This window comes from Capsicum annuum, chromosome 12 (assembly GCF_002878395.1).
Source record: "Capsicum annuum cultivar UCD-10X-F1 chromosome 12, UCD10Xv1.1, whole genome shotgun sequence".
NCBI classification, from domain to species: domain Eukaryota; kingdom Viridiplantae; phylum Streptophyta; class Magnoliopsida; order Solanales; family Solanaceae; genus Capsicum; species Capsicum annuum.
Window position 1 is genome coordinate 7685708 of NC_061122.1, and position 25400 is coordinate 7711107.

A 25400-nucleotide genomic window follows, 5' to 3' on the forward strand; every position below is an offset into this window, starting at 1 on the left:
GATTCCTAATAACGTTTTAGGAAGGTGTTAAACACCTAAAACGTCCGCTAATTTGCGGTTATCCGGACTGTTTGAAAAAAAAAAAACATCTTTGACTATTTAGAAAGGAAAAGTTGATTTTTGAAAAGAAAGCGATTTTAGAAATATTTTGATATTTATGCAAAATCAATTTTTTAGCGACTTAGCTAAGAATTTAACTAGGTTCACAAAACACATAAGGCAAACAAGCATAAAGAAGAGGGGGAAGGGGAGGAGAAAGTAAAGGATTTAGCCATTGGGCCCAAATCAGCGAGACCTGTCCTAGTCTAATTGGGCTTTCGACCCATTTCACCTGGCCTAATTTAGTTTTTGAGCCTTGGCCCGTAACCTGCTGTACCTGTATTGAATTTATAACTTTGGCTTCGAGGCCCAAATGAATGAATAAAGGAATAAATAAATAAACAAATAAATAAAAGACGACAATAAATATATAAATAAATAAACAAATAAAAGAAAAGAGACTTTCTAATTCCTCGGCCACTTCAACGATGGGATTTTAACCCATTATTCCTCTTTCGACTTCTTGCATCCGTATGCTATGTAATCGATTTTGGATTCTCTTTCGGGCATGACTTGAGAAAGTGGGCGATGTTAGCCCATTATGAAATGCAAGGAGAAAAAGTCTATTTGAACTCCAAGGTGGGTTCATGCAAAGAAAAAGAAGAAGGAATTAATATATATTCTAAAGGAGAGATAAAATCAATAAAGTAACCTAAGAAAAACATGAAACAAGCTCATGCGTAAGAATCAAATAAAAATAGAATAATGTAGCCATATGATTAAAAGGATAATCAACGAGATCTCCAACAGCATTTCCCTATGATTAACTGAGCATTATTTTCTAAAGCGTGTAGACAATTTTTAACAAAAATAGTGCAAAAGTCAAGATCATTGAAATACTCTCGATACTCCGGTTAATCTTGAAATAAACCACTATTCAGGTAAAGGTGAAAAAGAGACGAAAAATGCTCAAATTTTATGACTGTGAGCAAAATGCAAAGAAAATGAGAGAAACTAAAATCACATTCACTGTCAAGACTAATAACACGTGAGGGAGACTAAAGGTGGAGCTGACTTTAGGGATGTGAGCCAAGAACACATTTACCATGAGAGAATAAAACTTAAACTTAAACCCAAATGGCCAAAGATGTCATATGCCATTGCCTAATTTCTATTTCACACTATTCTTATTCTAGGTGTCCAGAAAGTCTACAGCCAACACACCAAATCACAAGTTTAAAATCTTTGAAGGATTGACATGTAAACAGGAGGCGAATAAGATTAAACAATTTCCAACTCAAAACCCAACATTATACCAAGCCAAACCATATTTTGCTGATCAATGTCATACAATAAAATAAATCACGGTCACACAAAAGGGCACGATCGGCTTTTAATAAATTTTAAGGCTAAGTCCACTCTAAACAAAAAATAAACCTTTTTGAAATTTTATCAAATTCAAACCCATAACATTAAAGGAAAGAAAAATCAGTGATATTCAACACTATTGAGGATTTTTAAGTAAAGTAAAAATGAAGAATTTTTCAATTTATAACACCCAAAACAAACACAAAGGCCCTAAACCTCTAAGATCTTACTGGGTTGATCAAGATTAATCAAATATAGTGTCACGTAACAGAGGTAGATAGCCTTTGCAACCAAAATACTAACAGCAAGGCCATATAGCAAATAATTGCAACACCAAACTAAGAATGATTAGCACTTGCACCCAAAATACAAATTAATATGACAGCGAGGTCAATTCTATTCAAATTTCTCAATTCTTTGAATAATACTACAAGGTATTCACAAAAATTATACTTCCCCTTTCGCTAAACCTTTTCCAGTATTTTGAACTGAGAAGATTTTTTGAGAGGTTTCACTGATATCATTAAAGCATAACAACATGGACAATAATCAACTTACAAAATCCTATAACCTTTATGGCTTCTACATTGAACAATCCCAGTGAAAATGATTACAACTATGATTACGAATAACACATTTATACGGCTAAGATACCAAAAGAAGAATCGACCAGAAGAAGAGGAAAAATATTCGAAACTGAAAGAGATGAAGTGTTACCTCTTTCGGGGCAGCAAAATGAGACAAAAAAGCTTCACAGCTACTCCGACACTTCCGACAGCTTTTGAAGAATATTTTTTACTAACAGAAAATGTTTGCTTGAAAGCCTCTTTTTCAGCCTTCAAGATTTCAAGACCCTCTTTTCCCTCCCAAATGTTCCACCGATGTGGCATTTTAAAAATTTTCAAAAAGGAATTCCCTATTTGAACTTAAGATAAGATTTCCCCTTAACAAATTATACCAACTTCGTTATTTTTCTCCAAAATTTTGAAATTGGTGGACTAATCAGATTTAGGGAAAATGAATTTTTACCAAGTCCCGATGAAATTGTATCACATACGTACGAAAGCGTACCCCTATACCCGAGATTTGTGGAATTGATCCGTTGAGGGAGACACCTGTACCTATTCTATAAGCTTCCTATGCTTTTCTCCTACAGATTCACGTGGGATGCGCGTGATGCACGCGAGCGTCGGATTGAGTTTGGGTTTGGTTGAAGCTGTATGCGATGCTAGGATCGGGTTTCATCGGATTCGGGTTGTGGATGGGTTGACGATATTGAAGGTGTCTGATGTTGATTGATGTTGTTGTATTGCTGGGTTTTTTCGTTGTTGAAATTGTGCTGTTTGTTAACTGATTTGAACGTATTGTACACAACTGTTGTTGTTGTACGCTTGTGGATGAAGGAGAATAAAAGGATTTAGTGTTGGGCCGAATGGGTCTGGCAAAGGGTAATGAGCTGGTGATTTGGGCTGAAATTATTGATTTAATTTTGGGTATTGGGGATTTGGCCAATTCTATTTAGGTTTTGGCCAATTTGAAACACAATTGGCCAATTGAATCGCAATTGGAGTCAGTTCGATTTCAATCAGGGCCAAATCTAATAGATTGGCTAAATTAAATCAAAATTCGAAACAAATTAATACCTCTTTTAACCTCGAGCTTCTTAATTTGATAAAATCAGACACATATTTATCCAAATAAATTATTTTGGAGAGTAAATTATAATTAAATTAATATTTTAATTAGCATATTTATCTTTAAAATAATCCTTAATTAAAATCCGATATTCCATTGAATAAATATTTAAGTAATCAAATTACATAATATTGTATAATTGAACAAGATAATATATAATCGCCACTTAAAATGATAAAATTACGTGCAAATATATTTTTAAATTTTTTTTTATTCGGATGAAATAAATATTTTGATTTTATTAAAAATCGAAGAAACTCAGGATTAAATTTAGTCGTGGACGGCAAAAATTAGGTGTCAACATATATTATTGACAAGGCTTATAGTCTATGAAATTTACTGAACACAATCGATGGACCCGTATTGTTTAAAGCATCGATTATATATTTTTTCGAGCATAGATATTGAGACCAGTATCAAATTAACCCCATCGACTCTACAATTAATTTTGTATAAATTAACATAATCGTGGATAGACCAGATTAGTTTTTCATTAACGTATATGAATTAATTTGACGTCTGACAACTTTCCCGTTCATCTTCTACCTTGATCTCATGCAAAAATTCTAAAAAGGAAGAAAAATGTAAAATTACAGTGGAAAAAAATTCAGGAAACAAGAATTAAACCAGAAACCAAAATTAAACAAGCATTAATTTCACATCTCACAACCGTTTGATTCATCTTCTAATATCAGAAATTGCAAAAAATTAAATCAGAACAAAATTGTAAAATTTAAATTTACACGAATGTAGGCAAACAAACATATTTCATTGATAATTCATTGCATTGATGGTGCAGAACCATATTTACAGCAAAAACCAAGCAAAATAAAGAAGCTTTCATCTAACATTCCTAACCATGAAAGCTTCACCTTGCAACGAACTTAAAAAAAAAATAGAAATAAAAAAACTTAAAACTAAGGGGATGGTGGGGGATGATCATCTCCTCGGCTCCATGTTGAGCCGCTCCACAATCGCCCGTAAAAAATGGGCAATCCTCTGAAGTTCGTGGTAGACATGCTCCCGGTCTTGCCTCAGTCCATAGAAGAGGCAATTAAAGTCGTTACGGAGGAGGAGAAGGTCGTAGTTACGGTTGATCCTCCTTCTGGGTCTCAAAGAAATGCCCGACATCTTGTCGATTTAATCTGATTTTGAGGTGATGAAGATGAATTTTGGGTGCAGTAGATGGGTGTTTATATAGACCAAGATAGAACCCTTTGGTCATCCCGTCCTTTCATTGGTAGACGTGTGAATGGTGGAAATCGAAGAGAGGTAGCGTATACCCAATCGACGCAACGTGTGATTGGACGTGCAACAGCTTTTTTGAGATGTAATAAATGCTCAACTGTTCACATATGTCCCTTTGAATATTTAGGGTTTTTAATAGACTGTAAATTAGATCGATAATATACCATGTGTTAAATAAAGAATAAAAGAAATAGACCAGACACACAATATATGCAATACTTTAAAAAGGTCGATAATAGATGAAGAGTTAACTTGATAAATCTGGCATTAATCAGACAACTGACGTTTGTCAAATATATACACTGCCATGACTTACAAAAACACAAATTCATACAAGACTAACTACGATTTGTTGATGCTACAAGTGGTTCTTTTGTGCCCGGGTCTCTTGCACGGTGAACACTTGTTCCTCCTTTTTGAGTTGAAAGTCTCACCCACGCCCGTAATGTGTTTTATTTTCTTCCTTACGAGATTTGTGACTATGAGAAGTGGAATAATATTCACGTCTAGCAATTCTTGTGGCACGTGCTATTCGGTGTAATACCCCAGAAAATTTTTTGTTGAAATTTTGTGTGTAAACGTGTTGGGTTCTATCTTCTAGAATGAATTATAAATTTTTCGTGCGGAATGTCTTAGATTATGACCCACCATTGTGTATAGTATCGAATAATATTTCCAACGATATGTGGATCATCCAAAACGGACACCCGAGCGACGAGTTATGAACATTCCGATGGAACCGTGAATAGTAGTGAACAGTAAAACGTGCAGGAAAAAGTACTGAGGCCTGACGTAATTTTGCTCCAATTTTAAATGATAATAACTCCTTGTACATAATGATATGGGTGATATACTATATATCAACGTAAAGCTCTGCGAGTCCTCTTTCCAATGAAATTGGTTTCATCCAATTTGTCTATCAGAGCAAAAAGTTATGGTCGATCTACTTCAGCCTATCAAAAGTGAATTTTTGGGTCAACTTCGAACGATCATAACTCCTCGTACACAATGATCTGGGTGAGATACTATATATCAACGGAAATATATAAGAGTTCTCTTTCTAATGAAATTGGTTTTATCCAATTTGGATATAGGAGTAAAACGTTATGGTTGATCTACTTCAGACTATCAAAACAGTCCACCAAAGGACAGATTTGAGAATTATTTGATTTTTAGGGGCGTTTTGGTCATTCCCCCTCACCCAAAATCCGTTCAAACCCTATATTAAAGCATATTAGAAGCATTATATGTTATATTTCATCAAATTCCCTCAAAAAGAAAACCCTAAGCTCCTACATCCAACTTCAAGAACCTCCAAAGTTCACCATTAATTCTGCAAATTTATTCAAGATTCCAAGTTCCTAGTTCAAGAACTCCAAGAACCATCATTCAAACGCACAATTAACATTTCAAAAATGAGTATCGATCTAAAGTTCATCATTCAAGTTATGTGGGGTTTTTCAACAAGAACTCTCTTTCGTTCTTGTGCCCAAAAGTAATTTTCTTTACAAAGGCATGATTTTTATTTGATTTTTACGAATTTGAAGCATGGACCCATATCTTATGATGATTATTATGAAATCTTGATGTTTATGATTTTGAAAGATGAATTTACATGTGTGGAGATATAAAGCATGAATCTTGAATGATATTTATCATGATATTTGGATCGTGAATCCCCATTGGAAATTGTGTTTTTTGAGAAAGTGTATGTTATAAGCACGTTGATGTTGAATATTTGAGATATTTTGAATATTTTGACCTTTTGATCTTAATGGATATGTTTTGAACTCGAGTGTGAAAGAAATCCACAACGTGGTTGATTTTGATAGATGGGAAGCATGATGGCTCCCGATGTATAGTTATATATTACTGAAATTGTTTTGTTGTGGATTGTCTTTAAAATGATCCGAGCTAAGTCTGGGAGAAATCTTTAGCACCGAGTGGGAGGTATAAAGCGACCTTACTTCCCTAGAACTACGTTCCCCCGTAGGAGTGAGCCTGAGGCTGATTTATGTAGTGATCACTAGTTTGTGTAGATTTGATCTCCCCAACGTGGGTTGTACGTTGGACTCCATATAGCTCACATGGTTTATGTCTGTTATAGGATCTCCCAGTGTGTATGTGTTTCCTTGTGTCTATGGTGAATGGTGAAGTGATTTGAAAGTGGAATTGTGAAAGTTATTTTTTCGAAAGATTTAAATGATATTTACATTATGAGAATTGATATTCTTGATGAACTGAAAGTGATTGACAAATTATATGATGACTCACATGTGTTATTGTACTTATTTTATCCTCTCATAATTATGATGATTTTCTTTGGGCTATGTGAGTCTTTCATACATCCTACATATTTCTTATAAATATTTATGATGATGATGTTTATACAACTGCATACACCCCCATATACTCAGTTCCTTTCCATGGTACTGACCCACATCTTCGAATGTGGGCTGCATTTTTCCGGAATGTAGGTTTAGGTGCTCAGTTCCAGGTTCGACAGTAATTCTTCGAGCACGCTGTTCTACATCCTCTGTTGTGGTGAGTCCTCATGTTCTGAGGACGTGATGTCTGATGTTGGTTTCACGGAATTGTTTACATTTGATAACTGAGTATGAGTCAGTTGGGGTATGTCTCAATGGCTCGCTGGTTTTATTGATTTTCTTAGAGGCTTGTCAGAATAGTATAGATGTTGGGAGTTGACTAATAAGTCGTATTTTGTTATCTTTCTGAAATTCTTTTATTCTTGGATGATGATTTCTCTGTTGATATTTGAGGGTTATTTATGGAAACCCCGTTGATTTGTGTTGAACTGACCGAAAATGACTCAAAGGGTTAGCTTGGGGTTACTCATAGCCTCAAGCACCGTGTGATGTTTCGGGATCCGTTTTCTGGGGCGTTATATTCGGATTCCAAAGGAACAACATTAATTGATTCCGAATACGCAAGGAGGTACTCTTCCACTTTATACAGGGGAGAAGAGTAATCATAGACTCTCAAACCATAATCTTTACCGTGCTTCAATCGCAAAGAGGCCATCGCATGGTATTTTGACCAGGTCAAACTTTCTGCAAGAACACGACCTTTCCAGTAGGTCGACTTTGGCCGTACAGCCACTTCCGAACACAGTGTATTGCCTTTCGTCCCCGCTTATGTTCTTCACATAGAAGAAGTTGCCCTCGCTCATATTGTCTCTTAAGATCTTTTCGGTGGTGGGAACAAATTTTTTATCCTTACATTTGAGGACGTAGGCACGCCTCTCCTTAAATATTTCACCAAACCTCTTGGCAATCGAATTGAATATGGATGCCACGGGGTACTCCCTTTCGTCAATCAACATAGCGTTCACCGACTCGGCAATATTTGTGGTCATCACGTCACACCTGTTGTCGAAAAAATATGCCTTGCTCCATTTCTCAAAACCAAGCTTATGCTCGAAGAAAAAGGCTGCCTCGGGACAGTAGTTCTTGAATTCCACAAAATGGTAGCTAAACTCCTTGGGAGAATATGCCTTTGCCGCATTGTAGAATAGATAGAAGTGTTCTCTGCAGTGGTGATTTACCCGAAGATTTTTACCTAGGTGTCTCATGCAGTACCCGTGCTGAGCAGGGTCGTACGCCTTTGTGATGCCATTGGCGATGCTCTTGTGCCTATCAGAGATAAAGCACAAATTTGGTCCATCAACCGCAATAGACTTCAGCTTCTCAAAGAAGAATGTCCAAGATGCATCGTTCTTCTTATCAACGACAAAAAAGGCAATGGGATAAATATGGTTCTCCGTATCCCGTGCAACCGCGCTTAGCAGCATGCCCTCGTACTTGCCGTATAAATGAGTGCCATCGATCGCAATAACCTTTCTCATGTGGGCGAATTACCTAATGCAAGGGCCAAACGATAAAAAGTAGTACATAAACCAACAATCGACCTTGTTCACCATGATGGAATAGATAGTGCCAACATTAAAAGCGTCGATCATGTACGAAAAAATAGGCAGGCAGGAATACCCGTGCTCCGCTGTCCCTCAAACCATTTCCTTGGCAATCACACCCCTAGCCAACATTTCCAATAGCTTGGTCTACTTTTCAAGTTCTTGAAAACGATCCTCTGAATCTCGCTAGTGTCTGGACCCTTTCCTTCGCGATACATGTTCGCTCACAGGGATGCAATGACTTTAGATGAGATTTTTCTATGGCAACGGGTGGCGTATTTTATGCCGCAACTGTGATCGGCGATGTATTTATAGATGACGAATCTGTTCGTGCATTCATACTTCTTCGCCCGCAACATCCACCCGCACCTAGGACAAACACATTTCACCTTGAGGAATTTGCTGCAGCTCTTCAACGTAGCATAATCAAAAGAATTTCTCACAGCTGCTACGTCCAACAACAATTTCAGCTCTTTTTTACTGCTAAATGTTTGATTTACCTTAAAAGTAGTTTCGTCAGAGAAGGTGTGGTTGGTTTGTGCTCCTAATTCGCACTCTTCTCCCCCTTCTTCAGAGAAATTGGATCTTCCAATTCCATTGAATCATCTTCCGAATTTTTTGGATTAACATCCAAACTTTCATCTTCAAATGAATCATCTTCGTCGATTGTCAGCTGTGGTGGCGGGATTGTCGGAGACCCCGGAACGATATTTATTCTCAATAATGGCCTAGAGCCATCAGCAACGACATCCAACATGTATAACGACATATGCCGATCATTATTTATGAACGTGAGATGTATTTTACCCCATCCATTCATTACATAGCTAATCACAATGTTCTTTGGCTCGCATTCTAATTCTCCGCTCTCAATTACGCTTCGAACCATGTCGTCGTACGATTCATTGTGACGCAGCGGGATGGACATTGTCTTCTTTGTAGATGATTTCCACCTCCAACAGTTGGGACCCTCCTCCCACACACCCATATAATTACCACCCACGATAACTACCTCAGCTACTGTCATAATAGACCACACAAATTGATAACAAATCAAGATTTAGGTCTATAGATGGTCGATGACTGGTCGATCACTGGTATGAATACGTCCGGACAAAGACGGGAATCGACCGATTTTTGATATAATCGTTGCCTTCCTAGCTCTGGGATGGAAAAATGTATGTGTAGGACTTCTAAACTACTGAAATATATCTAATGATGAGGTATTGAGTGGATTTGGAAAGCTTTTCGAGCTAGTAGAAATGGTGAAAAAAAAATTTTGAATTTTTTTTTTCAAAAAAGATGGAACAACAATGGAGGCAATGATGAAGAATGGAGATTTTCAGTTGTGATAAACAATTTTTCGTTGGAAAAGTGGTCGAAATCGGAAATTATTGGTGAAAAAGGGAGCTCCTATTGGTGGCTTCTTGGACAATTTTCTAAATTAAAATAGGAAATATGAAAAAATGGTGGAAATATAAAAAATGTGGAAAATATTAAATATTAAATGGATGAGGTGGGGGACTAAAGTGTAAAGTTTAAAACTTGTGTAATAGGTTTGGATGAAAGAATGAATGATGTCATATGTCTAAACATCTAATTTTCCAAGACTTCTGACTAAATGTCAAAATAAATTTTGAAAGTGTCTCAATGTCAAACTATCCCTAGCGACTAGTACACATGAATGCCTTAGCGACTTGTACCAGAAACTACGAGATTTTGTAACGTAAATAGCCAGCCGAATTCACTGTTTATTAATTATTATTTTCAACCGTTATATTCGAAAAATAAAAAGAACAGGAGAGAACAAAGAAGTGAAAGTGAAAATACAGAATATTAAAACAAAATGCTCTTGAATTTTTATTTATACATGAATGCATAAAAAAAATAATTAATACACTCGTTAATCAAATTTTTTTTTAAAAAAGGGCATCTTGGTGCACTAAAGCTCCTACTATGCTCAGGGTTCGGGGAAGAGCCCGACCACAAGGGTCTATTATACACAACCTTACCTTGCATTTCTGCTAGAGGTTGTTCCAAGACTTGATCAAAAATAAAAACAGAAATGACAAATAAACGAAAAAAAGAACTTCTGTTCCACTTGGTGAAAAAGCTTGGCCCCATGATCTCCTCCTTACATGCTTTTTCTTTGCTCAAAAATGTATATAAAATTACAAAATAATAAATATTTCTTAAAAAATAATTATGAATTAATTTTTATAAATTAAGCTCTGAAGGGAGTAGGTTTAGGCAAGTCCTTAACTATACCACACAAGAGGTTGTTATCAGGCATATTGTATTCATCTTGAAGTGATACTGTTGCGGCATGGACACTCAGATAAAATTGTTGTCCCAAATAATGCTTCTCCATTGAATTGGACCTAATATTCCATAATCCAGCATTATCAAGAGCAGTCATTATAACTGCAAATGAATTTGGGTAAACTTGGATCGTGTTCCTGCTAACAGCATCAAGCAAGTTGTAGTTCTTTCTCTTCTCTGGTGACCACCTTCCCGGCTCAATCCTGCATTGACGGTGTAAAAGATATTTATAAGGTGACTAGTCGATATCATATAATTATGAATTTGATAAAGGATTAGGAGGTAGGTACTTACGATACAGCAAAGAATGCATATCCAGACATGTGAAAAGATTGAACACTTTTGCCAGGGTTCTCAATAACGAACTCCACAAAGCTTTTCCAGGTGCCATTGATCACACTAGGTCCAAGTGTGATTTTGTCTTGTCCATCTTCCCCTGTAGGCTTGTAGTCATCCTTGATCAAGTCATACTTGAACACCTTGTCCGAAACACCATAATGTTGTGCCAATCTGATTGGTGTAGGGGGATCCACGTGGGAGATGCCGTTTATGGCGTAACGGAGCTTACCGTCAACTTTGCCTGCTGATGTGACTAGCTTGATGGTTCTTGAGATGTTGATCTTTCCGTAGTGGTAAGATCCTTGAGGGTTAGGTCTAGCTGCGCTGTTAGTCAAGTTCCAGCGGAATGAGCGGAATTGGTTAAGGGACCATTCCCACCCTTCTGGTGCCTTAGGCAATTGAGGGGAGGCGGGGGACTTACTGTTGGCATAACGGATAGTGGCGGTGGCCGTGTGTGGTTCCTTAGTGAACCTTGTGGAGGCCACGATGAAATAGTCCTTGGGTTCCTTATCAGCGGTTACCAAAACGGATAAGCACTGTCCCAAGTGGATGTCTAGGGAATCGTACACATTTTGCACGACGTGTGAACCTTCGATCTCAACGAGTCTCATTGTGTGGCCTTGGAACCTAACATTGATAGAATCCTTCATGCCAACGTTGCAAAACCTAAACCTGTATGTCTTTCCGGGGGTCAATGTGTACATTGGCTCATCCTTACCGTCGCCTTTCCCGCTTTTGCCATTGATAACCAAGCCTTGTGGCCTTCCAAGACCGCGTCCGGTATCCAACATGCTTCTTAATTCAGTGTGGCTCTTGGTGTACCAATCCCCCACAAGGACCGTGTAATCATCCTCAGGTTTATCAAATGGGACAGGGATCAATGCACGACTTACGACAGTAAGGGGACCATAACCACCAGCAGCACGAAGCAAGCCGGTGGTAGGGTAGTAGTAGTAGCTACCGATTTGATCCTTAACCTGGAAACGGTAGGTGTAATTCGTTCCGGGGGGAATTGGACAATTGGTCCCAAGGGTTCCTTCTTGCCACGAGTTCTTCCTTTGTTGGATACCATTCCATGTGAAAAGGAGTGGTTCGTCCAATTGGTTGAACACGTTTACATGAACGTTGTTGTTGGATGTTCCATTAATTCTAGGTCCTGGGAATTGGTTGTTGATTAAAATGACTTTTTGGGGCACGCCAAGAGGAGAAAGGGTGCCATAAGTAACTTTCCATTCGTAGAACAGGTAAGGATCCTCTCCATTCACGGAGATGCAAGTCATTGCTAGCAGAATTGCTAGCACACATCTCATCTTGTTATTCATTTTCGTTTTTTTTTATTTACTTCTTCTCCTCTCGTGTTTCTTTATGATTTTTTGATCCTTTCAAACTTTATTTCGAATCGAAAAAACAAAGAGAAGAGAGAAAAATAGGAAACAAGCTTTACTAAAAGAACATTGAAAGGATGTTGATGTTTTGATTGTGAATTTGGTCTATTTATATGGTAAGTTCCATAATTGATAGTCACTCATTTTTTTTCCTTTTGTTGCCCGTAAATAACGTTTTTCTTTTGGTCTTTAATTTTTTTTTCCCTATAATTATCATCCAAATATCATTGAATTTTTCAGTTTAGTTGAGCCATTTTTTTTGCGTTAGACACGGCCCATCTTTATTAATATTTCATATTTATTGAATTTTAAATAAAGATAAGTTTTATATACTCAAATGTTAAGAATATAAAGCCTTTATCACTGAATATCCAGTAACTTAATGCAAAAATTTTAATATTAAAATGCATATTTAGATTCAAGTGTCTTTTATCTTAATACACATTTTATAATAGAACTAGTCAATTTCTCATATATATATATATATATATATATATTTTCCATGACTCTCTATGTCATCAATTCTTGTGATCTTTTTTTCATTCAACAACAACAAATCCAGTGTATTCCCACAAAGTGAGGTCTGGAGAGGGTAAAATGTACGCAGTCCATACTGCTACCTCCGAGAAGTAGAGAGGCTGTTAATAAAATATCATTATTGTCGATTGTTGATCATGCACCTAATTCGCAAACAGAACATATGCAATAACTTTATAAGGATCATCTGAAACCACAAAATCTTAGAAAATTTGCTTCTATTGTCACGTAAAATAATTATCTGTATGCACCAGATGGCAAATGATTCATATTCTTATTTTAGTGAAGTTCAACATTGACATGATTTCTTCATCTTTTCTGTCAGAAAGCTGAAAAAAATACAAAATCATGAAAAATTACTTAGAGAATGACAAATCCTAACCTGCAAACAATAATAAATCAGTTATGTAGATTACCATTTAAACCAACTAAATTTAGAAATTGAATTTACAAACACAAGACAACAAATTTAAATATGTAAAACTAAATTTTGACAACTTTAATTTAACTTGAAATATAAATAATGAAATTGACTCCATACAATGGCAAGAAAATATGCATGATTCAATATTTTTCTATTTTAACTTTTCATTTTGAATTTTACATTTTCTTTTCTTTTCATTTTTTTTTTATAAAGAACACAAATGAAAATTTTATTTTATAATTGTCAATTATGACACTAAACAAAGTTCAATTATGCAATATCACTATTCAAACTAAATAAAGAGCTTATCAAAGAAAGCACATCCACATAATAATGCTACTAATTATATACTTAGCAAATATTTTTCTCAAAGAGTCATGACTAATGAGCCAACAAATAACATCACTAAACTCTCTGTATTGCTATTAAGTACTTTCTTTATTTTTTTTTAATGATCTATTTAGGCTGTGTTTGTATTTCTTTTTAAGTGCTCTTTTATTTTTTTAAGAATAATTTGGTTAAAATCTTCCTACTTTACCCTTGTTCAAATTATCATGATCATTAATTGGGAAGAAATTAGGGGTGTGCCCAACCTAAAGTTAATTAGGGGTATATATAATAGTAAAAGCATTTTAAATTTTATAGGAATAAGAGATTTATTATGAAATGTGTCCAACCTAAATAAATTACTTAAAAAGAAATGATGGAATAGTCAATTTAGTCAATTAAAGCTCAAACTTTCGTTGTTTTTTCTTCCTAAGCAATATTCTTCGTATAAACTACTAAATAACAATAGTTTCTTATATAATTACCTTCTCTCCCAACATTTTAAAAAATTACTGAAAATCCCATTTATGATACATTACGTGATTATCTGATACATTGTGGTATGATACATAAGTACCATATTAAATGTGGTTAATTAGTAAACGAACGGTAATTAAGCATAATGCTGATTAATCAAATCCCTTAAATATAAGACTTGTCGTTTTGAAATTTGAATGCCATTAATTAAGCATAATTCTGATTGATCAAATTCCTTAATACATAAATCACGTAACAAATTATTTTGAAATTTGAATGCCGTTTTCAATTATTTTTTAACTCATTGCTTCCAATTTTTTTTTTTGTTGTCAATTCTTTCAAACAATTTTTGTCATGAATATTTCGATTTTGCTGAGACATTCTGGTTTCTGGCAAAATGAAATTATTTATGAAAATTACAAGAGTGATGGAATTGTAGTTACCGAAAGTGTTTCATATTTCAAGTTGATTTCTGTTATTGCGACGGAACTTGAGATAGATCAAGCAAAGAAAAATATAGATGTTCGTTACATTGTTGATGGAAATACAACTCTAATGGTGATTAGAAACGACAATGGTATTAAGGTTTACATTGAATTGAAAAAAATATGCACAGATTTTGTAATGTATCCACTATGCATTAAAACAAGCTCTAAATCAAATGAAGATGTAGAATTTGATGCTCAAACTGGTGCGATAATGTGCGTCAAAGGAACAGAATCAGATGCAGCTGTACTTGCTGTTGTTGAGGCGAATAATCAATACTCTTTGTATGTACCAGAAATTGAAACAACAAAATTCATCACTGATTGCCAAAACAATGAAGTTAAGGTGAAGCAGTTGTATAAGGATAAGAAAACTCTGAAAGCTGTAATGAAAAAGTATGTGTTAGATCATAGTTTTAATTTTCGAGCATCAAGATCTGATAAAAAAAGGTATTATAAACTATGTTATGCTTGTTTTTTTTTTTTGTGTGATTGGCGTTTATGTATAGGTATTAGGATACATTGTAAAATATGTTTTGATTGTGTTATTCATAAACAATATCGTATATGAAGGTGAATTGGTTTAAAGCAAACAAATGACAGAATGTTGTTATAAAAACTATAAAAATTGTTTAAAGTAGCTTAACAGTTAAAAGTATCTGATACATTATTGTTTTGATATATTTTTTTTTAAAATTGTGATTATTTGTTTTAATATGAAGCTATTGGTTGGAATGTCGTAATGAAAAGTGCAGTTGGTACATGAAAGCATCTTGCTTTTTGCATTCTGATCTTTTTCAAATTCGAAAATTCAATGATGAACATATGTGTTCAATGCGTAATAGGGTGTTAAAATAGCTGCAGGCTACAGTTAACTTTGTTATTGAAGAAATGAAAGTTGTGTATGGTATTGACATCAATTACATAAAAACTTGGCGTGCGAAGGAGCGTGCTATAGAAATGCTTAGGGGTGGAGCTGCTGACGGATATAGACAAATGTCGAGATACATCTACATGCTAAATTCTGTGTATTCGGGATCACACATCAGGATGCATAAGGCTGTAGATAATGAATTCAAATATTTGTTTATAGCTTTACAGCCAATGATTCATGGTTTCAAGAAATGTAGGCCAGTTGTTGTGGCAGACGGTGCTCATTTGAGTGGACCGTACCAAGAGACTTTTCTTTCTGCTAGCACTCTTGATGGTGCTGGTATGACTAATCTTGTTATTCCATCTTCAATACTTGTTATGATACATTCCATAATATATATAATATATTATGATACATTACTGTATAGTTTATGATACATTATTATATATTCTGATACATAACTGTATATATGAAATTGTATGTTATTCCATCTTTAATAATTGTTACGATAAGTTCCATAACATATATAATATATTATGATACATAACTATATAATTTGTGATACATCATTATATATTCTGATACATAACTGTTTATATGAAACTTTATCGTATTCTTTTTTAGGTGTATAAACTTTTTAATAACAACAATTTATTAAAAGTCATGCTTTTAAATTTTTTTTTAGGTTGCATATTACCAATTGCTTATGGTGTTGTTGAATCGGAAAATAATTCCGCATGGACATGGTTTTTCAAGCAATTAAGAATGCTTTTGGGGAGCGCGGGAACATGTGTGTTGTATCAGATCGCAATGAAACAATAATTAAAAGTGTCAGCAATGTCTATTCAAATGGTCCTCACTTAGCATGCATTTGACATTTTTGGAAGAACGTTTGTACAAATTTCAGAAGGAGCAAGGACAGACTTAGTGACCTGTTTTATTCAATGGCCAAAGCATATAGAAAGGAAGATTTTAAATACATTATGTCGAAGGTTGATAAAATTGATCATCAGGTGAAAGATTATCTATATGATGCAGGATATGAGAAGTGGTCAAGAGTTCATTCTCCTTTAAATAGAGGCAAGATGATGAAATCTAACATTGCAGAATGTATAAATAATTGTTTAGTGGAGGCGCGTAAATTGTCAATTTTAGATTTTTTGAAAGAAGTCAGAAAATTATTTGAAGCATAGAACTGTAAAACAGAGAAATTGCTTCATATACAGAAATAACTTTAGGGAGAAGGTTGGACGAAATACTTACAGCTAATGGAGTTAAAGCATCTAGAATACACATATACATAAATTTTCAATCAAACATGAATAAACAACAAACACATTATAAAATAAAAAAAGGAGATTTACCTTTGAAAAATAGGCGAAAGGAATAATAAAGAATAAAAAATACATGAACACCAATCAAAAATTAAAAAAAAAGAAATAAATATCAATTTTTTTTAAAAAAATTACCTTGTAATTTGAGAGGAACAACAAAACATATAGAGAGAGAGTAAAAGGAAGTAGAAAAATAAAGAGGAAGAACTGACAAGATGGAAATGCCTAAAGAAGAAAAAGAGAAGCGGGCATTAAAGAGGAATTGCAAAACAATGTTGTAATACAAAGTCTTAATACTGTGCCTGTTGAAATTTTGAAACTTAAAAACATTAAAGCAAATTGTTGATTGTAATAAAAATTTAAAAGGATAAAAAAAGCTCAAAAATAGGAAAAAAAAGATAACTAACATTCCTTGATTCTAAGGCATGCCACATAAGCATCACTATATTTCTCCTTTATTTCTATATATAGATTAGACATCTTAATCTTAACAAAATAAATCTTAAATGAATCTATCTATATGGTATTATTGAAAGATATGGAACGTTGGAACTACTTATCAATATGAATTTACCAAACCAAATTAAAGTGTTTCCAACAATGCTATGTACAATAGTTTGAATAATGCAAAATATGTTTAAAGATTGACAATATTTGTGGTAATTTGACTGAAATGCGAGATAAGATTACATATAATAGATTTTTATGGTTAGATTCTTTTTTGGACCTGCACATAGCGGGTGTAGACGGGTGATTTTTGACCCTCCCTGAGTGTTAATATACTTTTAGCTTGAATATTTATTTTCTTGTCTAATCTTTATTTTAGCTTTTACTTCATTTTTAGTAGGGTTCATTTGAAAATTTTCGAAAAAAGGTTCAAAAAATAGAGTTACATTTTAGGATGAGTTGCTTTAATTTTGCCTTCCAAATAATAAGAAAAATTTCAATTTTTTTTTACTTTTAATTTTGATTTTAATAAATAAGCTAGATTGTTAGGAGTAGCTATTAAACTTTTATATGTATATTTTACGTCAATATAGGTAGCTAATAATTTTACCATTATATTTATTTATATCTTTAATTAAAAAGGAACTAAAGAAAAAAAGAAAAGTAAAACAAAAATCTTAAAGTAGCCACCTCATATCTGCAAAACAAAAAATTTAAAGTTCGTGGTTTTGAGTTTGTGGTTTCTAAAACTTAGCTATTGTTAATTTTGGAAATCAACATATTGTAGCCATTTTCTTATTTCGAATAATCTTCATAAAGTTAACACTTAAACTTCTTTGTATTACTTTTCATGATTATCTGACACTTGATTCTAATGTTACGAAGTTGTTCGAATTACATATATATGTTAATAGTTATTATTCCTTTACATGGTAATTTGAAGTAGGTGAGACATTTTCATCCTAAATTAATTGCAAGTTGAAAATTTAAATTTGTCATATGTAATAATGTTATTTAAAATTTCATCTAATTTTTGGTAGTTTAAGATTGAAAGGCTACTGTTACATATTCATTTCGAGATATATATCCCATGTTGTTTTGATTTCTTTAATCTATACTTTTTGTTTAATAAAATTTAGTATAATTATTTAACTCTATTAATATACTTTGTCACTGTTAATTTCAATATTAATTAATAGGTCCTCCCTAGTTAATCAATTGCTCCTTAATGTTAACAATTCAGAAGAAGAAATGCAAAAAAAGAAAAAAAATTATGTTTAGCAAGTTCAAAAAATATCCCCTTTTTTTAAGAATAATAGCTGTAAGTGTTCAAAAAGGGACACATGATAACAATTTATTTTGCTACCATTAATCCATACTGGTAACAAACGAGACTGCTAGCTAGAGTCCTTCCAGAATGGCCAGGAGCTCAGCTTGTATAGGGGAGGTGTTGTTAAGGGTCTTGATGTACCCAAGGGTCCAATCACCTAGGTGGTTTCTGAAGACCCCCCTATCCCCCTTAGTTTGTTGATTTATAGCCCCGTCACTGTTCAACTCGTAGGTTCCTCATGGGGAGGTTCCCATTTCAAGCTAAGGATGGTGGTGAGGTTGGGATGGTGATGTGTATATGAGTCATAAAGTGGAATTCAATAGCTAAATGGATAGATGCATAGTGGTTAATGGGGAGCTTACTGTTGTTGAAGAGGTTGTCATTCCTAGTAAGCCAAATACTCCAGAGGGCAAAAGGAATAAAAAGGAATAACTATGTCCCAACTCAATCATCTATTGAAGGGGATCTATTTGATGCCACTTCAAGTGGTGAGCTAGTTAGTAATATTGAGGTTATTGGAATCAAAAGAGTGGATGGAGATGCTTTGGCTGTCTTAGGTTGTCCAAAAGGTGGAGGAATTATGATAGTGGAAAAAGACATGGTTAATGTCTTTCTTTTGTGTGTCACAAAAGTGGCATTGACTACCGCTGGTTACCCCTATATGATGCAGGTATCCTCTGTTGTGTTGGAGTAGCCAGATGAAAGTTTTGATTTTGTTGGAAATCTTTAGCTTTCATATCCAGTGGAACTTGGGACTAACGGTGGTTGGGTTAGGCTTATGGGAGTCAGCCATTGCTTGACAGGATATTTTCATGAAGAAGATCCCATTGTTGATTCTGTCCCAATATAGCTTATCATTAAGAGTACTATTGTGAGGGATGAAGTAGTTTTGGAGGGTGTGGGAGAGCTCAGGAAGGATAATGAGGGAGAGACTTTCCAGGTTCCAATTTTCATTAGTGTAGATGTTATCCATCCTTAGCTTATTTTTTATTTTGTTTAGAGGACACTGAATGTAGCTTTTGATGAGGCCATGGTTAGGGATCCACTTGTATTCGAAAAAAAATATTTTATTTCCTTTGTGAATGGTCCACCTGATATTGTCGTTGCATACACTCCATCCCTCTCTTATGCATTTCCCTATTCTGAAGGTCATCTTTGTTTAGGTTCTCTATTGAGAGGCCTACAGTAGTTGATGAACAAGATTCTGGCCCACAGAGCATTGGGGTTATGGTACATCCTCCAGGCCAGACTGACAACATGGCTTTATTTTTAAGTTGGCATTTCTTGATCTCTAGTCCCCAAACCTCTTTGGTTGAGGTTACGGTGTCCCAACCTATAAGGTGGATTCTTTTCTTGTCAGCAGTGGTGCTCTAAACAATATTTCTTTGGATATGGTCATGAGATTGAAGGCACCTTCAAGAATTGCATGACATGGGAAGGAATGCTATCCAAGGTTGATTTAGTGAGCACAGTTCTCCTAGTCATATTGAGTATTTTAGCTTTCCACCTAGCTAGCTTGGAATGCATGTTGTCAATAATGAGCTAAAAATCAGCGTGAGTAGGTTTAGACTGAAGGATAGGGAAACCTATATATTTATCAAAGAGGTGCTAGGTTAGATATTGAGGATAGAAAAGCAGGAGTTAGCTAAAGAGGCATTGTAGTTCACAGAGAAGATTTATGTGGACGTTCCTAGATTAATCCTTTTCCAGATTGGACACAGAATTCTTTTAAGGTAGTCATGATTTGGGCACTATCTTTAGGACTAGCCTAAGAGAAAAGAGTAAGGTCATCAACAAAGAACCGATGGGAGACTTTGGGTCCTTTACTGGTTATGGATATGGGATTTCAGAGGCAATTTCTAACTTGATTATCAATGGCCCTGGAAAGTTTCTTCATATAAAAATAAAGATATAAGGGGACAAAGGGTCCTCTTGTCTAATTCCTCTAGTGGGGTAGAAAGGGGTGGTCTTATCCCCATTGACTAGGATGGAAATGCTAGTGCTGGAGATATATGACATGATGAGATTAATGAGGAGTGTGTTAGTAATTCTACTAGAAATGACTTGCATCTTAGTTAATGGAGAGGATCCTTATTTGTTCCACAAATGAAAAGTTATTTATAACACCCTTTCTCCTTTTGTTGTGCCCCAAAAATATATTTTAATCAATAACCAATTCCCATGACCTAGAATTAACGTCACATTCAACAATAATGTTAATGTCAACGTGTTCAATGAATTGGATAAAACACTCTTTTCGCATGAAATGGTATCCAACAAAGGAAGAACTCATGGCAAGAAGGTACCCTTGGTACCAATTATCCAATACCTTTGGGAATGAATTACAAATATTATTTCCAGGTCAAGGATTAAACTGGTAGCTACTATTACTATCCTACCACCAACTTGCATCATGTTGTTGGTGGTTATAGTCCCCTTACTGTCATTGGTCGTGCATTAATCCCGAATCCCTTTGATAAACCTGCGGATAATGGTACACCAAGATACACAAAGAAATTAAAGGCTTGTTGGATAGCGGACACCTTCTTGGAAGGCCACATAACTTTCTTATCAATGGTAAAAATGGGAAAGACGATGGTAAGAATAAGCCAATATTCACATTGACCCTCAGAAAGACATATAGAATTAGGTTTTGCAACGTTGGCATGAATAATTCTATCAATGTTAGGATCCAAGGACACACAATGAGACTTGTTGAGATCAAAGGTTCACACACTGTGCAAAATATGTATGAATCCTTAAACATCCACTTGGGATAATGCTTATCCATTTTGGTAACCGCTGATAAGGAACCCAATGACTATTCATTGTGGAGTCCATATGGTTCACTCAGGAACCATATGTGGCCACTGCCTCTCTCCGTTATGGCAACAGTAAGGTCTACGCCCTCCCTCAATTGCCTAAGGCACCTGAGGGATTTTAGCATTACGGAAAGATCAATATCACAAGAACCATCAAGCTAGTCATTTTAGCAGGCAAAGTTGATCGTAAGCTTTGTTATGTTGTAAATGGTGTCTTCCACGTGGACCCCGCTACACCAATCAGGTTGGCACAATATTATGGTGTTTTGTTCAAGTATAACTTGATCAAGGATGACTATAAACCTACAGGTTTTGATGGACTATATAAAATCACACTTGGACCTATTATGATCAATGACACTTGGAAAGACTTTGTGGAGTTTGTTATTAGAACCCTAACAAAAGTATTCAATCTTGGAACATGTTTGGATATATATTCTTTTCTGTATCGTAAATACCTCCTAATCCTTTATCAAATTCATGATTATATGATCTAAATTCTAATAGTCAGTGGAGAAACTTGGAATTCACATTAGGGGAATCATAAATTCACTAGAATGTCACATTGAGATTCAAACATCTGACCGAAAACCTATACTTCTCATGCTAGCTCCTTTCCTAAAAGTATTACGTGATATTTTTAACGAATGAGATTCAATTGAACCCCTCACCCTTCAACCTATATAAGTTTGTAATTAATTGTCATTTTTTTTATGATATCGACTAGTCACCTTATAAATATTTTTTACACCATCAATGCAGGATTGAAGGACGGAGGTGGTCCCAAAAAAGAGAAAGAACTACAACTTGTTTGATGGTGTTAGTAGGAACACAATCCAAGTGTACCCAAATTCATTTGCAGTCATAATGACTACACTTGACAATGCTGGATTATGGAATATTAGATCGAATTCATTGGAGAGACATTATTTGGGACAACAATTTTATCTGAGTGTTCATGAACCAACAGTATCAGTTAAAGATGAATACATCATATTGTTGTCCAAATAATGTCTCTCCAATGAATTAGATCTAATATTCCATAATCCAGCATTGTCAAGTGCAGTCATTATGACTGTAAATGAATTTAGGTAAACTTGGATTGTGTCCCTACTAACAGCATCAAGCAAGTTGTAGTTCTTCCTCTTCTTTGGTGACCACCTCTCTGTCTCAATCTTGCATTGACGGTGTAAAAAATATTTATAAGGTGACTAATCGATAACACAAAAAAAATATGACAATTAATTGCAAAATTATTTAAGTTGAAGGAAAAGGGGTTCAATTGAATATCATTCATTGAAAAAATCATATAATACTTTTAGGGGCAGAGCTAACATGAAAAGCATAGGTTTTAGGTCAGAAGTTCGAATCTCAATATGACATTCTAGTGAATTTCTGAATCCCCCAATGTAGATTCCTAGTTCCGCCATCGGCTATAAGAAGTTAGATCATATAATCATGAATTTGATAAAGGATTACGAGGTACTTACGATACAGAAAAATGCATATCCAGACATGTGCCAAGATTGAACACTTTTGCCAGTGTTCTCAATAACGAACTCCATAAAGCTTTTCCAAGTGCCATTGGTCACAACAGGCGCGAGTGAAATTTTGTCTCCTCCATCTACCTCTGTAGATTTATTGACATCCTTGATCAAGTCATACTTAAACACCTTTACTTAAATACTATAATGTTATGCTAACCTGATTGGCATAGCGGGATCCACGTGGGAGATGCCATTTACAACATAACAATGTTTACTGTCAACTTTGCCATCTGATGTGACTAGTTTGATAGTTCTTGTGATGTTAATTTTTTTGTAGTGTTAAGATCCCCAAGGATTAGGTATAGTTTTGTTGTTAGTTAAATTCTAGATGAATGAACAGAATTGGTTAAGCAACCATTCATACCCTTCAGGTGCCTTAGATTAAGAGGACGCGAGGACCTTACTGTTGGCATAATGGAGAGTGACGGTGGCCACGTGTGGTTACTGAGTGAATATTGTGGAATCTACAAAGAAATAGTCCTTGGGTTCATTATCAATGGTTACCAAAATGGATAAACATTGTCCCAAGTGGATGTCTAGGGGTTCATACACATTTTACACACTATGTGAACCTTCGATCTTAACGAGTCTCTTTGTGTGACCTTGGATCCTAACATTGGTATAATCCTTCATTCCAACATTGCAAAACTTAATTCTTTATGTCTTTTCGAGGGTTAATGTGAATATTAACTCTTCCTTGCCATCGCCTTTCCCATTTTTGCCCTTAATAAACAAGCCTTGTGGTCTTCCAAGAGGACGTCTGCTATGTAATGAGCCTTTAATTTCTATGTGGATCTTGGTGTACCATCATCCTCAAGTTTATCAAAGAGGAGCAGGATCAATTCACGATCTATCATAATAAGGGGACCATAGCCACAAGCAGCACGATGCAAGCTAGTGGTAGGGTTGTAGTAGTAGCTACTGATTTGATCCTTGCCCTGGAAATGATAGGTGTAATTTGTATAGGTGTAATTCATTCTAGGGGGATTAGACAATTGGTACCAAGGGTTCCTTCTTGCCATGAGTTCTTTCTTTGTTGGATATCATTCTATGTGAAAAAGAGTGGTTCATCCAATTCGTTGAACACATTGACATTAATGTTGTTGTTGAATATGCCATTGATTTAAGGTCCTTGGAATTGGTTATTGATTAATATTAATTTTTGGGGCACAATAAGAGGAGAAAGTGATACAAGAATAATCAGAGAAACACGAAACAACTCCAAAACAGTCCGCAAATCTTAAGAATCCGAGGACCTTTTTAGAGACCACTCTCATATTCACTACCAACAACAAGAATACAAGATATAATGGTGTGTTTTAACACCAAAGCAGTAACAACAACAACAAGATGAACTCAAGATGATAAACAAGAAGACACAAGATTCGGATTTAACAATAACAACAAGAACACAAGATTACAACACAAACAATAAACAAGATTACAAGAAGGTAAAAGGATAGATAGATAGACCACATGAAGGTATAATCTTAAGAACCCAAGAATGGACAATCTTGGACCCGTATCACTACACACAACAATAAACCTATCTATTACAAAGATACAAGATCGCATTCCACCTTCCAAGCATCAATGTCTCCAAGCAATTTACAATCACTAGTGATTCCACACTAGATCTTGTCCTAGTTTCAGTTGGTGGTTTTTCCAAACCCTAACTATGGTGTTTCAAGTCTTAAAAGACTTACAAATTCATCCAAAAACTGAGTGAATAATCCCTAATATGTTCCTTATATATTACAAAACAAATAGAAGTTAAAATGAACAAAAAGGCCCTTCAAGAATGGGCACCCATCTAGTGTAATTTATGGGCTGATTTGGGTGCATTTTGGTCCTCTTTTACACTTCAATTGTACATGCCAAGGCTCGGGTCCAACACGCATTCTCCTAATTCCATATCCATGATTATTCCAGTATCATCCTCTTTATCTTAAGAGGAATTTGTCCACAAATTCACAGCTTCACCTCGTTCAATTGGTCACTTCAAAGAAAACCTACTCAAAACAATCCACAAACAAGTCACAAAAACAAGTCAAAAACCGTCCACAAAATCATGAAGAATCCGAGGGCTCAATAACAACAAGTCTCAGCCAAAATCTTCATTTTGAACCTTGGCTTCTTTTCTATCTTGAGCTTTGTCTTCAATCTCATCCGAAACAAGTCTACTATATATATAAATTTTCTATTTTCATCTGGAAATTGTAATTTTGGTAATTCTTTACAAAGTAATTTTATTTTTTGAACTTGTTTTTTATCTTCTTCATTATAGTTATATTCTACATCCTTTTTTAATTTTTTCTGTAATGGTTTTAAAGTTTCTGCTAATTTTGGAATATATTCTCTTACTTGGTTTATTAATCCTAAAAATGATTGTAATTTCTTCTTGGTATCTAATTCTTCTTTCGAATTTATTATTTTTTGTACTATATATTGTTGCATTTTTACTCCACT

At 34.9% G+C, this 25400-nt stretch overlaps 2 protein-coding genes, 1 long non-coding RNA gene and 2 pseudogenes across 3 annotated transcripts; 1 reads left to right on the forward strand and 4 right to left on the reverse strand.

The window, feature by feature from the left end:
* Positions 1-251: 251 nt before the first annotated feature.
* On the reverse strand, positions 252-2784 carry LOC107849674. The gene is made up of 2 exons (XR_001668234.2): positions 2125-2784; positions 252-662 (listed from the first exon to the last, which is right to left on the reverse strand). It is a non-coding gene; the product is annotated as an uncharacterized LOC107849674 (long non-coding RNA).
* Positions 2785-7363: 4579 nt separating this feature from the next.
* LOC107849494 lies at positions 7364-8215 on the reverse strand. The gene has a single exon (XM_016694057.1). It carries the CDS (start codon positions 8213-8215, stop codon positions 7364-7366), a length of 852 nt encoding a protein of 283 aa, XP_016549543.1.
* Positions 8216-10117: 1902 nt separating this feature from the next.
* LOC107851656 (L-ascorbate oxidase homolog) lies at positions 10118-12420 on the reverse strand. Its single transcript, XM_016696737.2, has 2 exons — positions 10898-12420; positions 10118-10806 (listed from the first exon to the last, which is right to left on the reverse strand). The coding sequence occupies exons 1-2, from the start codon at positions 12262-12264 to the stop codon at positions 10506-10508; spliced, it is 1668 nt and encodes a 555-aa protein (XP_016552223.2). The 5' UTR covers positions 12265-12420; the 3' UTR covers positions 10118-10505.
* Positions 12421-20579: 8159 nt separating this feature from the next.
* On the forward strand, positions 20580-22320 carry LOC107849493 (annotated as a pseudogene).
* Positions 22321-22340: 20 nt separating this feature from the next.
* The window catches only part of LOC124889546, a 7438-nt pseudogene continuing 4378 nt past the window's right edge, over positions 22341-25400 (reverse strand).